This window comes from Maniola hyperantus, chromosome 27, assembly GCF_902806685.2.
Source record: "Maniola hyperantus chromosome 27, iAphHyp1.2, whole genome shotgun sequence".
Lineage (NCBI taxonomy): Eukaryota > Metazoa > Arthropoda > Insecta > Lepidoptera > Nymphalidae > Maniola > Maniola hyperantus.
In genome coordinates this window covers 4,098,617-4,112,896 of record NC_048562.1, presented here as the reverse complement: position 1 = coordinate 4,112,896, position 14,280 = coordinate 4,098,617, and the positions used below count along the sequence as shown (strand labels likewise).

Here is a 14,280-nt window from a genome sequence, read left to right as displayed (position 1 = left end):
GGTCTGGTGGGAGGCTTCGGCTGTGGCTAGTTACCAGTCTACCGCCAAGCAATTTAGCGTTCCGGTACGATGCCGCGTAGAAAGCGATCATGGGCATGGCTTTTAATGAAACAACCATAATATCCCTCCCAAGTTAGCCCGCTTCCATCTTAGATTGCATCACCACTTACCACCAACCTACTGATTCGCTAACTCAGTGTGTAACTCTGCGTAGTAACCACCGAACTCATAATGGGACCGATTCTCTTGTACACAATCTCTAAACTAAACTAAAATGACACGTCTAAATCTATTGCTATCCCTGTCATAATGTTGCTTGCGGAAAAGAACAGCACTATATTTAGACCTGTTTAGTTTAGAGATTGTGTACTTGAGAGAATCAGCCCCAATATAACATTTATTTTTTAAACCATTGAAGGTTTTCTACGGAAATTTATTTTTGTATCAGTCGGTGAAGCAGCAATGTAAAACCAACTAATATGTCAAATGAGCTCGGTGGCTATCATTCAGTGTTAGACACTAACCGCGGTACTCAGAGTCGCTTAATCGTTACTTAAGTTTAGTTAAAACGAGACAGAGCTGTATCTCACATAAATCTGTCTCGTTTTAACTCAATCTTAAGTAATGATTAGCGAGTGTGATAAGTTTGCGAACTTTAGCGGTTTTCCCAGCTCAATCTATATTCTAACTCACTGAGCATAAATTAATAGCTATACCTAAAGGTCGTTGAAATGGCTAAGTAATTCTGTTTCACACAAATATTTTAATTATAGAGAGAGACTAGTAGACAGTCACAGGAACTAAAGAACTATTATGTTGACCCCAGTGGCCCCCTCAGTCCCCTCTCGCTCAAGCAGATGTCCTTACTTGTCTACACTTCACGTTGTTTGCCAAATACTCACGTACAAATACATTTTGGCAAACAAAATAATGGTGATAACGACAAAACAATCATTTTGTCACGTTCTAATAAGAACTTAAATGCATTTAGCTATCTCGCTCTAACGGTAAGTGTCACAATAGGGCTACTTCTAATAGTCCTTGTTCTGAGTATAGATTTTATTTTCTGTTTCACACAAATATTTTAATTATAGAGAGAGACTAGTAGAGACAAGAACTAAAGAACTATTATATTTTATTTTCTGTTTCACACAAATATTTTAATTATAGAGAGAGACTAGTAGACACAAGAACTAAAGAATTATATTTTACCTATTTTCTGTTTCACACAAATATTTGAATTATAGAGAGAGACTAGTAGACAGTGACAAGAACTAAAGAACTATCATATTTTATTTTCTGTCTTCCTATAAATAATAAAAATCGTCCATATTTTATCCAATTCAAATAGAATTATAATTTTATTTGTCGAGTTAATTTTATGTTTATGTAATAAAGAAATTAGTTTCCATCTTACGGAGGCTCAGGGCACTTCGCCTCTGCTTGCGCAGACTAGATTGTATACTCTCTAGGCGCAGCTGGGGAATGATGACGACTTTTATGCAAACGTCCACAGATGGCGCTGAACGGTTTAGTTAAAATATTATATTGCGCTTTTGAGATTCTTCCTGATTGAATGACTATCGCCGTGTTGTTAATTTCAGTTATCGCTTCTCGGCCTTTTGGCTAAGATCAAAGTGTAGTATCTGTTCTTTTCAGCTTAATATCTGAAAGTTCCCACACTGTGGGACCAGTATATTAAACTGATTTTTGGAAATCGACGGGATGTTCGGGGCTCGCTCCACTCCCGTCACGGGTCGGCCCGGCATTGCAGTGCCGCCGGGATCGGCCCACATTAAACCCATTATCAATACTTATAATAATAATTTATAAATCTTGGACTTGAGGCATGGTTAACATACGGAATATCGCGACCGCGTAATGCCTCGATATCCGAACTCCGAAGTCCGAAGTAATATTCATGGATGTATTTAGCCCCCCAAAATGCTATTGCGCTGGAAGTACCATGTGGCATGTCTCATTAACATCAAAATGACGTCATTTGACGTAGGTATATTGAAGTGAAAATATACCATCAGCTCGAAACTTCAGTCTAGCGCTGAGGTCACTAAAATGGCGGCCACACGCATTATCAATTTGCGGGACTTATACCATAATATAACAATTCTTAGGTACTATAGTATTAGTATAGTAGGTACCTAGGTACCTACTTAAAATTCCTATTTCTTTCAAAACAAAATCTATATTGATTGGCGAAAATTTTCTAGTGAGGTAACTTCACATCCTGGGTAATCGATATCGATAATTTTTTTGGTACGCAACAAAATGAGTTTATTACATAAAGTTTATTACATAAACTCATTTCAAAATGAGTTTATTACATAAAGTTTATTACATAAACTCATTTTGTTTATGAAGGGCCCGTTTCACAACCACCAGATAAACTATCTGACGGATAATTTTGACAGATTTTTAGTACGAAAACTATCATTACGTCATTTATTAGTTAGATTCTGGAGGTTGTGAAACAGGCCCTATACCATATAAGATACTCACTTCTAGTACTTTATTTGAATTATTAGTGATATTATTTTTGAATAACTGGTATCAGAAATCAGAATAAAAACAAAAAACCGACCAAGTGCGAGTCAGATTCGCGCACTGAGGGTTCCGTAATACAATCGTATTTAACGACATTTTGCACGATAAATCAAAAACTATTATGCCTAAAAATATATAAAAATCGGGTTTAGAATGTACAAGTAAAGCTCTTTCATATGATACCCCACTTGGGGTATCATATGAAAGTATGTAATCTTACTTTGAAAATAGCAATATTTGTTCCTGAAAACATTTTAATTTTTTTCTTGTGATGTAACCACAAACTCACGGTTTTCAGATTTTTCCCCTCATGTCAGCTCTAAGACCTACCTTTCTGCCAAATTTCATGATTCTAGGTCAACGGGAAGTACCCTGTAGGTTTCTTGACAGACAGACAACAAAGTGATCCTATAAGGGTTCCGTTTTTCCTTTTGAGGCACGGAACCCTAAAAATAAGAACTATTGTGAGTTTGATTACCGAGATGGTAGTAACTAGCCAATGCCGAAGTTCACCAGTCGTAAAGCCAATTTAGAAATTATGAATTTCCAAATTAACCCAGTGAGGAATCGAACCCAGGACTTCCTAGGTATACGGTTAGAAGCTGTTCCGGCGCCCTGGGAGCTCAAGAGGTCCCGCTCTGCTACTTCAGCTTCACAACTCAGTAACCTAAGCTATGTCGGTTACTCTGGTCCTAAGGATCTCAAGGTAAATAATTTGTCTCGCTGGCTCACTACAGAGCACGGGTCTCTTCCCATAGAAGGGTTTTTTCGCCCAGTGCGGATTGGCAGACTTCACACACCTTAGAGAACTCTCAGGCGTTTCCTATTCCTATTATTTTGGGGTAGGCTATGAATAAAACAAAAGTTACAAATAAACATATATTAAACATAACAATCATACACGGAATGTAGTTTCTATAGTAGGTACAGGTAGGTATTAGAATAGAAAATCTTAATAAAATCGACGAAAAATAAATTAAGTATATTTGTTTGGCATAAATCTTATTATCATTGTTACCCGTTACCAAAGATATAAATAGTATTTTAAATTCAAGTCCTCTTGAGCACATAAAAATATATATATTGGAATATACCTACAGTGGTGGCGGTTGAATCTACGGTTAAATGAAATGATTAAAAATCGGCCAAGTGCGAGTCAGACTCGCGCAACGAGGGTTCCGTACTAACGTATTTTTTCGACATTTTGCACGAAAATTCGATGATGCATAAAAATAAATAAAAATCTGTTTTGCTGAAATATCAGAGTTATCATTACATTAATAAGCCTGTAGGTATATCAAAATTAATGTAAAAATTAGGACTGTTCGAGCATGGCAAAAAACTAGAAGTTCTAACTTCTAAAACTATTATAGGAACAATTAAGCCTCAATAGCTCAACGGGTAAAGGAGTGGACTGAAAACCGAAAGGTCGACGGTTCAAACCCCGCCCGTTGCACTATTGTCGTACCCACTCCTAGCACAAGCCTAACGCTTAGTTGGAGAGGAAAGGGGAATATTAGTCGTTTAACATGGCTAATATTCTTTAAAAAATAAAATAAAATTGAGAGATTTGAAATGGTTAACAACATTTTTTATTTCATACGATAATATGATAATTGTATGCGTCGTGTTGTCTCAAATCTCAATGCATTTCCGAAACACAAGGTCATACTATCAGCAGAGTTAATATGCAATTTTTTACACTGCATGTGTAATAAAAAAAACTATTCTTTCAAATGAGAAATATGTATTAAAATTTTACCTAAAAGTATAATAATAGTAGGTAAGTAGCGTTTAAATATTTGTAAAAAAATACAATATAATCATTTAGCTCCTTATTTTTTATCGAAGAAGACAGTAATAGATAAATAATAATAAAAATAACAACATTAATATTTATAACCGTTCATAGATAGAATAAATTATTCCCTAATTTAAAATAATAAATCAGTCGATTGAACAACAATACCTGAAATAATATTTTCTTTTAAATAAAACAATACAATATATTCTTTTAAATAATATTTTCTTTTAAATAATACAAATAATCTGCCTATCATGATAGGCAGATTATTTGTATTATTTTTATCAAAGTGATTGGAATTTGATATTAGCTAAACTAATCTAACACATCAATCTAAGCAGCTTTTAGGGCTTGTGTATCAAAATATGTGCCCAGCTTAAATATGTTACTGACCAAAAGGGGGCGCAAGAGTTTACTGGTTAATATGGGGCCATAGCCTAGAGGTTCTGGTCAAAAGTGTGACCCAGTCTAAAGGTTACTGGTTAAGAGGGCCTCAGCGTAGTTTTCTGGTCTATAGAGGCCTAGAAGTACTGGTAGAGGCTTCTGTGCCATAGGGGGCCCCAATCTAGAGGCTGCAGATCAAAAGAGAGCCTCAGCATAGAAATACTGGTAAGGGTCAATATACGTATTTTATAGAGGTACCTATATTAATTAATATGTTATACCTAGATAAAAATCTCTCAGTAGGCATACTTATAATAAAAGAATGACTACAATATACAAAACTAAACAAATAGGTACATAAATTGGCTAACTGCCGAACTCAGAGTCGCTTAATCGTTACTTAAGTTTAGTTAAAACGAGACAGCTATATCTCTCACATAAATCTGTCTCATTTTAAGTCGATGTTAGGTAACGATTAGCGACTCTGAGTGCGGCTGTTAGTACAGCATAAACCGTCAATCCGAAGGCTGACGTCTTAAAAAATGAGACACATTAAAAAAATAGGAATCCCTAGCCTAAACGTTCCTGGTCGATAGGGGGCCCCAGGTAAAATGATTTCGGGCCAAAAGGGGGCCTTGGAATGTTATTATATATATCTTTTTATATTATTTCAGGCATCTGTCGTTGTCATCATTCGTCACAATAGCTTTTTTACAAAAATTCAGATGTTTTCTAGTCAAAATAACTACTGTGTCAAATAGCCTTAATTAATGCGTTTGTGCACCGAATCCGAAAAAGCCGGCCAAGTGCGAGTTGGACTTGCGTACCGAGGGTTCCTGATCTTGGAAGGATATGTGATTCTATTTATTTGCTATAATTATCTCGAACTGCAATGTAAGTTTGTAATTTAATTTTTTTATGTGACATAATAAAGACAAATTAACGATTTTCGGATTTTCCCTTTATTTGTTCCGTGAGACCTTGCTCCTTGCCAAATTTCGGGATTTTGAAGTAGGAGACGCCTAGATATTTTTTTTAAGCGTTGATATTACGGTGAGTACGGTACGCTACGGTACCCTAAAAAATCCGATAAATCACCCACTGCGCAAGTTCAAGGTTCGTTTTTCCTTCAACTTTACTTAACTTCCGAAAGAAGTCTCAATTCGCATTTTTTCGCATTCGGCTAGCACAAGCGCTCTCAAGCCGTTTTACGTCTAACTCTTGTCATTCTACTTCTTCTTCTTCATTTGTTTTAGCTTCTTCTTCTCTTCTCGTTTCTTCTCCTTTTCTTTTATCGATTTGTAAAGTTTGTAGCCGAAGAATACTGCAACAAAATAGAAAAAGAAAAGTTTTATTTATTGAAATAATGTCCGAGACTTAAACTCACGCTAGTTTAGGTTTTTATAAAATCCCGTGAGAACTCTTTCTTCTTTTCCAGGATTAAAAGTAGCCTATGTCACTCTCCAGGTTTTATAGTAAGTATATCCATGTAAAAAATCAGGTCAATCCGTTGCTCCGTTGCGGCGTGATTGAAGGACAAACCAACAAACAAATACTTTCGCATATTTTATAATATGGGTAGTGATGTTTAGTAACTCGAATAAAATGGGCTCTCACTCGAATAAAATGGACTCCCACTCGAATGAAATCGCTCTTCACTCGCAGGCGAATATTTTTTTTATTCTAAAAGGTACAGTTAGCCCTTGGCTGCGATCTCACGTGTGTAAGTGATGATGGCAGTCTATGATGGAAGCGGGCTAACTTGGAAGGGGTATGGCAGTTTCATTAAACCCATACCCTTGATCGGTTTCTACACGGCATCGTTCCGGAACACTTAAATCGCTTGGCGGCATGGCTTAGCTGGTAGAGCGGTTATTAGCCTCAGCTGAAGCCTCCCACCAAACCAGACCAGAGACCATTTAGAAATTTTAAATTCCCAATACTTCTCAGGATAAAAATAGCTTATTTACAAAAAAATATTAAGATCGATCGGATCGAAAAAATATTAAGGTAGGTAATAACAACAAAATCAATAAAAAGTTAATACATTTTGCATTAATTACAATCAGCACAGGTAGCTAAAATTTTAATATTTTAAGTCATAGATAGGTAGGTATGTACAATGATAAAATTCGAACGTAATCGGTTAAAACATTTCTTTTATCATATCAATAATTATCAGGTATAATTTAGATAAAACACACAAATAGGTCAGAATTTAAAAAAATGTTAATATAATAGAAAAGATGTTTTATTCTATCTCATTCTCTCGCAGGCTAAACACGTGTTTGTCTCTTTTTAGTGTCGCTTTTTCGTTCTATCGAGTTCCAAATCACAACGGCATTAAATAAGTTTCACTTCATTTAGATCACAAATAAATAATTAAAATTTCAAAAAAATCCAAAAAAAATTTACCCCTCTAGTTCCGTCAAATCCATGGGGACGTCATCTAATTTTGCCCCATTTTCGGTGTAATAGGTACATTTGACTATTATACCCAAAATCAGTTTTTACATTTAAAAAAATTGAGAAAATCCATAATAAAAAAAGTACCTACATCGCAAATAAACAATTAATATTTGAGTAACCATCTCTTTCCTTTCCAAATAACATACCCAAAAGTAGCAACAAAATGACACCGGCCGCCGCGAGCCAATACATCTGAGTCATAATAGCTCCATGTATAGCCCCCTCTAGTTCCGTCAAATCCATGGGGACTTCATCTAATTTTGCCGCCAATTTACTCGATAGAGCATTTCTTATATAATCTAGGAAATATGTTTTCTCGTTTTCCTCCAGAGTGTTATAGTGAGCCAGGATTTCTTGTAGTCTTTGCCTGATTTCGTCTGTCTCTTCGCTTTCTGGCGCAGAATCAACCATCCGTTGGAGCATAGACAATATGTCTGCATTTTTTACAGACTCTACCAACTGCTCTTTGACGACCTTTTCTAAATTCAAACCGGAGCCGGGCGCCTCCATTTTGGCCTTTTTGCGCGGGAAAACGAAAAGTTTTGGTTATTTTTTTTAAGTTTGAAAGTAAGAGAGAGCGCGCACTGCGGTGCGGCGAGTTGCGGAGCGTTTTAAAATCAGTAAATTTTAATTGAAATCAATTAAAATCCGGTGCAGAATAAATTCCGGAGTGCGCTCGCTTCTATGTAGTTCTATGTATAGTTCACACATTTTGCAGAAAAAAAACGCACGGACCGTGGTGCGCGCTTAGCTCTTACTAAAAGACCTACATTAACCAGATTTATCAAAAATTAAAAAACAAAAAAAGAAATACTATAGATATGTGCAGTTATTACTTATTATTGCCATCAATTAATTTAATTATTAAGTAAATAATATGTACCTATTATAAATGATTAAAAAATAGATATTTGCTTACCACACGTTATAAATCAACACTTTTAGATAAACTAATAAATTACTGACTGGAAGAAGGCCCTATCTTTCTGAATGCAACTTAATTTCGGGTGTTATCGCGTGTCGCCATGCCGATAGCGACTGTCTTATCGTAATTAACGATAACAAAATATTATTAAAATCAAAATAAAGTCTCCGTTTTGGCTTTAAAAGCGATTTTTCAATGCCACATATGAATTTATTCGTTTATTTTTGCATAAATAATTTCACATAACTAGGTAGATATATTTTCTTTTCTAAATTACAACTTTAAAAAAATATAAAAAATATATAAAGGATAGTGATTATTATCCTTCCCTTCTTTCTAATGCTTTCTAGGTGCTAAGAGTTAGACGGTCTTATAGTCGAGAGTCGAGACTCGAGGTTTGAATAAGTAAAAAAAAACCTACGAACTTGCCGATTGAATGCAAAATTCACTCTCTAAGGCCGAGGCCGCACCGCATCGGCAACGGCGACAGCGCAGAAACGTTTGTTTCTTCGCTGTTCACTGTGCAATGGTAATGGTCAAATTGATTCGTCGCGCAGTCACGCGCGACATTGGTGCGGTCACCAATCACGCAAATTCAATCGCCTGAACCTAACCAGTGCGGCCGGTCATTACGCGACAACGTAGACGCGATTCGCTGGCTTTGCGCCTCTGCGGTGCGGCCACCTATTTTTTCGCGTCGCCGCCGTCGCGTCGCTGTCGCTGTCGCTGGTGCGGTGCGACCTCGGCCTAACTGTTGCGTTTTTCTTTTTCATTACAAATTAAGGTAGCTCCGTAGTACATCGCTCTTTTGTAAGTTTTTATATAGCTAGTAAAATAGAGTAATATTTTTCATTTATCATCATCATCCAAGCCATCACCGATTTATTACTGAGACTCTACTACTACGACTAAAGTTTAGAGTTATGCGATAGTCCACTACGCTGCCAAGTACGGATTGGCGGATCAAATTCAAAGATTTCAAAGGTCTTTCATTGGAGAACTCTCAGGCATGCAGCTGCGCGATTGCGGTAGAATGACAGCTACAATGTCACGATCGCAATCACCTCTGATTGGTTGACGCTCGCTCATTATTGGCAACAATGCATCGTTGCAACAAGAATAGCACAAATTCAGCCAATCACAACAATTGAGATTGTAATAATGATTGATGCAGGTTTTACGAAATCCCCCTACTGGTTGTCTTACGATGTTTCCTTCCCCGTTAAAGCAAGTGATATTTAATTGCTAAAAAGCAATTGCAATGGTGACGCGTGATAAAAACCTATGCGTTATCGCTAAGTAGGTACATTACCTATATCAGTGGATTGTTTACGCCTTGAAGACGTGTCGGACTCTACACCGGCAGATTCGCAGTCTGACCGAGTTGTAGATTAAATTATAGATAGTACCTATAGATGTACTATCTATAATTTAATGTATGTAGAAGTAATTATAGATGTACTATTACTACTAAATGCTCAAGTCGGTCACCCATCCACTTACGGATCGGGGTCAACGTTGCTTACCCACCGTGATCTCGCAATTACTCACAGATGATGCAAAAGACGCCCGCCCTCAAGGTGACGGCTAGCAGCATGCCGCTTCCACCTCCCCCCAGCAGCTGCGGCGCGGCCCCCGCCAGCATGCCGCGCAGGCTCTCCTGCAACGCCTCATCCAGCCCAGACGTCTCCAGCATGTCCAGGAGTTCCTTCGTCGTCGGCTCGTAGTTCTCATCTTTGAGAAGCTCTTCCAGCTTCTTCAACTGCTCGTTTTGGACGTCTGTCATTATAGTTACGTTACTTTTGAATACGTACTCTCTTTTTGGACCGCGCATGGTGGTAAACCCAAAGTCGGTCACCCATCCACTTACCGACCGGAGTAAACGTTGCTTAACCAGCGTGATCTAGGCCACAGGGAAAGGGAACAAAAGATATATATAAAAGACGGTCGCCCATCCACTTACCGACCGGGGTCAACGTTGCTTAACCAGCGTGATCTAGGCCACAGGGAAAGGAAACAAAAATTCCAAAATCGGTCACCAATCCAGTTACCGACTGGGGGCAACGTTGCTTAACCAGCGTGATCTAGGTCACAGGGAAAGGAAACGAAAATTCCAAAACCGGTCACCCATCCAGTTACCAACCGGGGTCAACTTTACTTAACCAGCGTGATCTAGGCCACAGGAAAGAGGAACAAAGGATACAAATCAAAGTCGATCACCCATCAACTTACCGACCGGAGTCATCATTGCTTAACCAGCGTGATCTACAAAGTCGGTCACCCATCCAGTCACCGACCAGGGTCAACGTTGCTTACCCACCGTGATCTCAAAATACTTACAAATAATACAAAAGACGCCCGCCCCCAAGCTGACAGCTAGCAGCGTGCCACTCACAGCTGCCCCCAGCAGCTGCGGCGCGCTCCCCGCCAGCATGCCGCGCAGGCTCTCCTGCAACTCCTTATCCAGCCCAGACGTCTCCAGCATGTCCAGGAGTTCCTTCGTCGTCGGCTCGTAGTTCTCATCTTTGAGAAGCTCTTCCAGCTTCTTCAACTGCTCGTTTTGGACGTCTGTCATTATAGTTACGTTACTTTTGTATACGTACTCTCTTTTTGGACCGCGCATGGAGGTAAACCCAAAGTCGGTCACCCATCCACTTACCGACCGGAGTAAACGTTGCTTAACCAGCGTGATCTAGGCCACAGGGAAAGGGAACAAAAGATATATATCAAAGACGGTCGCCCATCCACTTACCGACCGGGGTCAACGTTGCTTAACCAGCGTGATCTAGGCCACAGGGAAAGGAAACAAAAATTCCAAAATCGGTCACCAATCCAGTTACCGACTGGGGGCAACGTTGCTTAACCAGCGTGATCTAGGTCACAGGGAAAGGAAACGAAAATTCCAAAACCGGTCACCCATCCAGTTACCAACCGGGGTCAACTTTACTTAACCAGCGTGATCTAGGCCACAGGAAAGAGGAACAAAGGATACAAATCAAAGTCGGTCACCCATCCAGTCACCGACCAGGGTCAACGTTGCTTACCCACCGTGATCTCAAAATACTTACAAATAATACAAAAGACGCCCGCCCCCAAGCTGACAGCTAGCAGCGTGCCACTCACAGCTGCCCCCAGCAGCTGCGGCGCGCTCCCCGCCAGTATGCCGCGCAGGCTCTCCTGGAACTCCTCATCCAGCCCAGATGTCTGCAGCATGTCCAGCAGTTCCTTCGTCGTCGGCTCGTAGTTCTCATCTTTAAGAAGCTCTTCCAGCTTCTTCAACTGCTCGTTTTGGACGTCCATTATTGTCGGTAGGTTCGACCGCGTTAAGCACGTCTAAAGTTAAAGTTAACACTCGCGGATATAGGAGCAATCTATGTTGTTCGGTTTATCGCCACGTGGTGTGACATGGCCGTTTTGGTGGATGGTACAGTTTATGGGCGGTAGCGATTTATTGCTACCCACTCTCGCTTGACAGTTGAAGTGGAATAGTAAATGAAAAATATTATGCAGGCATCAGGACTAGTGGTAAATAAGTGTGAGCTTGTCGCGCGCCGCGTAGATGACTAGTAAAATTAACTAGTCAACGCTGTTGATTACGATAAAATAAATTAAAAAATATAAATATCGTTCAGTACCATTTTATTCACGTTTCCTTGAATGCTAGACATAATTTTTATGGTAGGCGTAATTGTTTCTCAAAATCGTAAAGGCTAAAAATTTAGTTAATTCGCGGTACTGATATAATTAAAGACAGTAGGTATTCATTGCCATATTATTTAGTATTGTGTGATTTGATGACAGTCTAAGCGCAGCAAGTGTATCAAAGCCAGAGAAAATCGCTAATTCTTATGAAATGGGCCATCACATCTTGTTGACACAATTGATTAAATTCATCATATCTATACAAAGTAATAAATTTTACATAATATGTTAACAAAATATGGTCTTTTGTATTAAAAGTATTAATATTTTTGTATTTTAATTTAAGCCAAGGCTATTTTACACAATTGTATAAATAAAGTCTGAGACAAAGTTTGGTGGTTCAGTTGCCCACATAGATTGTTACATTGTATTATAGCTCTTTATGAATTAAAAAGAGCAGCTGCCGAGTTTCTTGCCGGCTTTTCTCTTCTTTCCAAACCGGTGGTAGAGTCATAAACATAGCACAAGAGTTAAGATATATTCACACTAGTTGTTCTACATGAAGTAAATTATGATTTTAACCTTAAAAGAATCATATTATTACAAAAATTGTAGTAATATTATAAACACAAAGGTGTGTCTATGTGTTACCTCTGCTCAACCAATTTTGACTTTTGGTATAGAGATAACTTGCCTCCTTGAGATGAATGTAGGCTACTTATAATGCCTAGGATATAATGCCTAAGGATTTTTTATGCCTTAATCCATACTGACAAATTCAAGGGCATCATAATCTTGTAGAAGTATATCTAAAAAGGTAGTACTTTTATATTTTTAGGATTCCATAACTCAAAAGGCAAAAAGGAACCCTTATAGGATCACTTCATTGTGTCTGTCTGTCTATCCATCGTGTCTGTCAAGAAAACCTATAGGGTACTTCCCGTTGATCTAGAATCATGGGTAGGGAGGTAGGTCTTATAGCACAAGTAATGGAATAAATCCGAAAACCATAAAGTGGTTGTTACATCATAAAAAAAAAATTAAAATGTATTAATGAACAAATAATTAGTATTTTCAACTTTCAAAGTAAGATTACTATGCCAAGTGGGGTATCATATGAAAGGGTATGATACCTGTACATCCTAAAACACATTTTTATTTATTTGTATGCATATTAGTGTTTGATTTATCGTGCAAAATGTCGAGAAAATACGATTGTAGTACGGAGTGGAGACTGCATATCTGCAAGCATAGTGTGGCACGATCTGCAAGCACAGTGTGGCACGTCGACCTCCAACCCGCTAGACTGACAACCTTAAGAAAGTAGCGGGAAGTGGGTGGATGAGGAAGGCAGAGGATTGTGTGTGATGGCGCGCTCTAGGGAAGGCCTATGTCCAGCAGTGGACGCAAACAAGCTGATTGATTGATTGGTTATAAAAATTCATCTGACACATTATACTAGTGTCTGCAAAACTAGAAAAGTAATTGATGGATTGACTTGAAATTTTTACATAAGGTTGCATTTCTATACACCAACAAGTGTTTTATACAAGTCTTTTTATCCTGAAGTTCCCATGGGAACAGGAATTATTTGCTTCCCTAATTAACTTTATGTAGTACCCATGAACCGAACATGAAAAGAATATACATTACTAGGCAGAAAGTAATGTTGGCCGTGGCTAGTTACCACCCTACCGGCAAAGCCGTGCCGCCAAGCGATTTAACGTTCCGGTAGGTTATTTGAATAATAATAAAGTTAATAATGTTATTATAAAGTACTCGACCTGATAAACTCCACTAGATTGTGTGGAAACGCCTGCAAAACTTATTTCAATCGACTATTTCTTCACACAATATTGAACTAAATAACTCGCAAATTATAGAAAAGTTTTCATTCAAAACTTGAATTAATATTAAAGGAAATGATGTTAGAAGTGTACTTTACCTGATAAACTAATCACAACGATGCCAGGAAGAATAAAAACTGAATTTGAAAATGCATGTTCCAAGGGACCGTCTTGGCCGCCGCTCAAATCCACCATTTCGCAGTAATACTGATAGTTTACTAACTATTATTGAAGTTTTTGAGATCACTGTTCAGCTCAGATCATAAAAGTGTTGATTTTTTACATTTTTAACACATTTTTCGAGACAAAATTGTGGAAAATCTGAGACTTTGTTTTACGTGACGATAACAAAGCAAAATGTCAAGAAGTGTCATATTATATTTATATTATATATATGATATAAGTTTTGTTTTTAATCTATACTTTGTCTTTGGTATTGTTTGTATTCGTGTATATTTTAAAATATCTTGTATAACTTCAATCAAAGAGTATGAAATAGTTAAATCAAATGACAACAAAAATATTGGAATGTTATGGAATGGATCAAATTATTGGAATAAATTATTTTGGCTAGTGATAAAAATATGCTGACCTAAAAACATTAACCGATTTTGATGTAAAAAAAACATTATTTAGTGACGACAAAG

At 37.9% G+C, this 14,280-nt stretch overlaps 1 protein-coding gene and 1 non-coding gene across 7 annotated transcripts; one reads left to right on the top strand and one right to left on the bottom strand.

Annotated features, from left to right (window-relative positions):
* The first annotated feature begins 1,606 nt into the window (after nt 1–1,606).
* Nucleotides 1,607–1,799, top strand: LOC117994860 (U2 spliceosomal RNA). Its single transcript, XR_004675427.1, has one exon. It is a non-coding gene; the product is annotated as a U2 spliceosomal RNA (small nuclear RNA).
* A 2,824-nt stretch (nt 1,800–4,623) lies between these two features.
* On the bottom strand, nt 4,624–13,985 carry LOC138404302 (uncharacterized). Of its 6 annotated transcripts, none has more exons than XM_069508019.1 (3): nt 10,485–10,577; nt 7,366–7,735; nt 4,624–6,074 (listed from the first exon to the last, which is right to left on the bottom strand). In XM_069508019.1, the coding sequence occupies exons 2-3, from the start codon at nt 7,727–7,729 to the stop codon at nt 5,980–5,982; spliced, it is 459 nt and encodes a 152-aa protein (XP_069364120.1). In that variant the 5' UTR covers nt 7,730–7,735; nt 10,485–10,577; the 3' UTR covers nt 4,624–5,979. The 6 variants fall into 6 exon arrangements, 5 of the variants coding, with proteins under 5 accessions (XP_069364120.1, XP_069364118.1, XP_069364119.1 ...); XM_069508017.1 differs by lacking the exon at nt 10,485–10,577 and adding an exon at nt 8,139–8,224; XM_069508018.1 differs by lacking the exon at nt 10,485–10,577 and adding an exon at nt 8,144–8,186.
* Between the last annotated feature and the right edge of the window lie 295 nt (nt 13,986–14,280).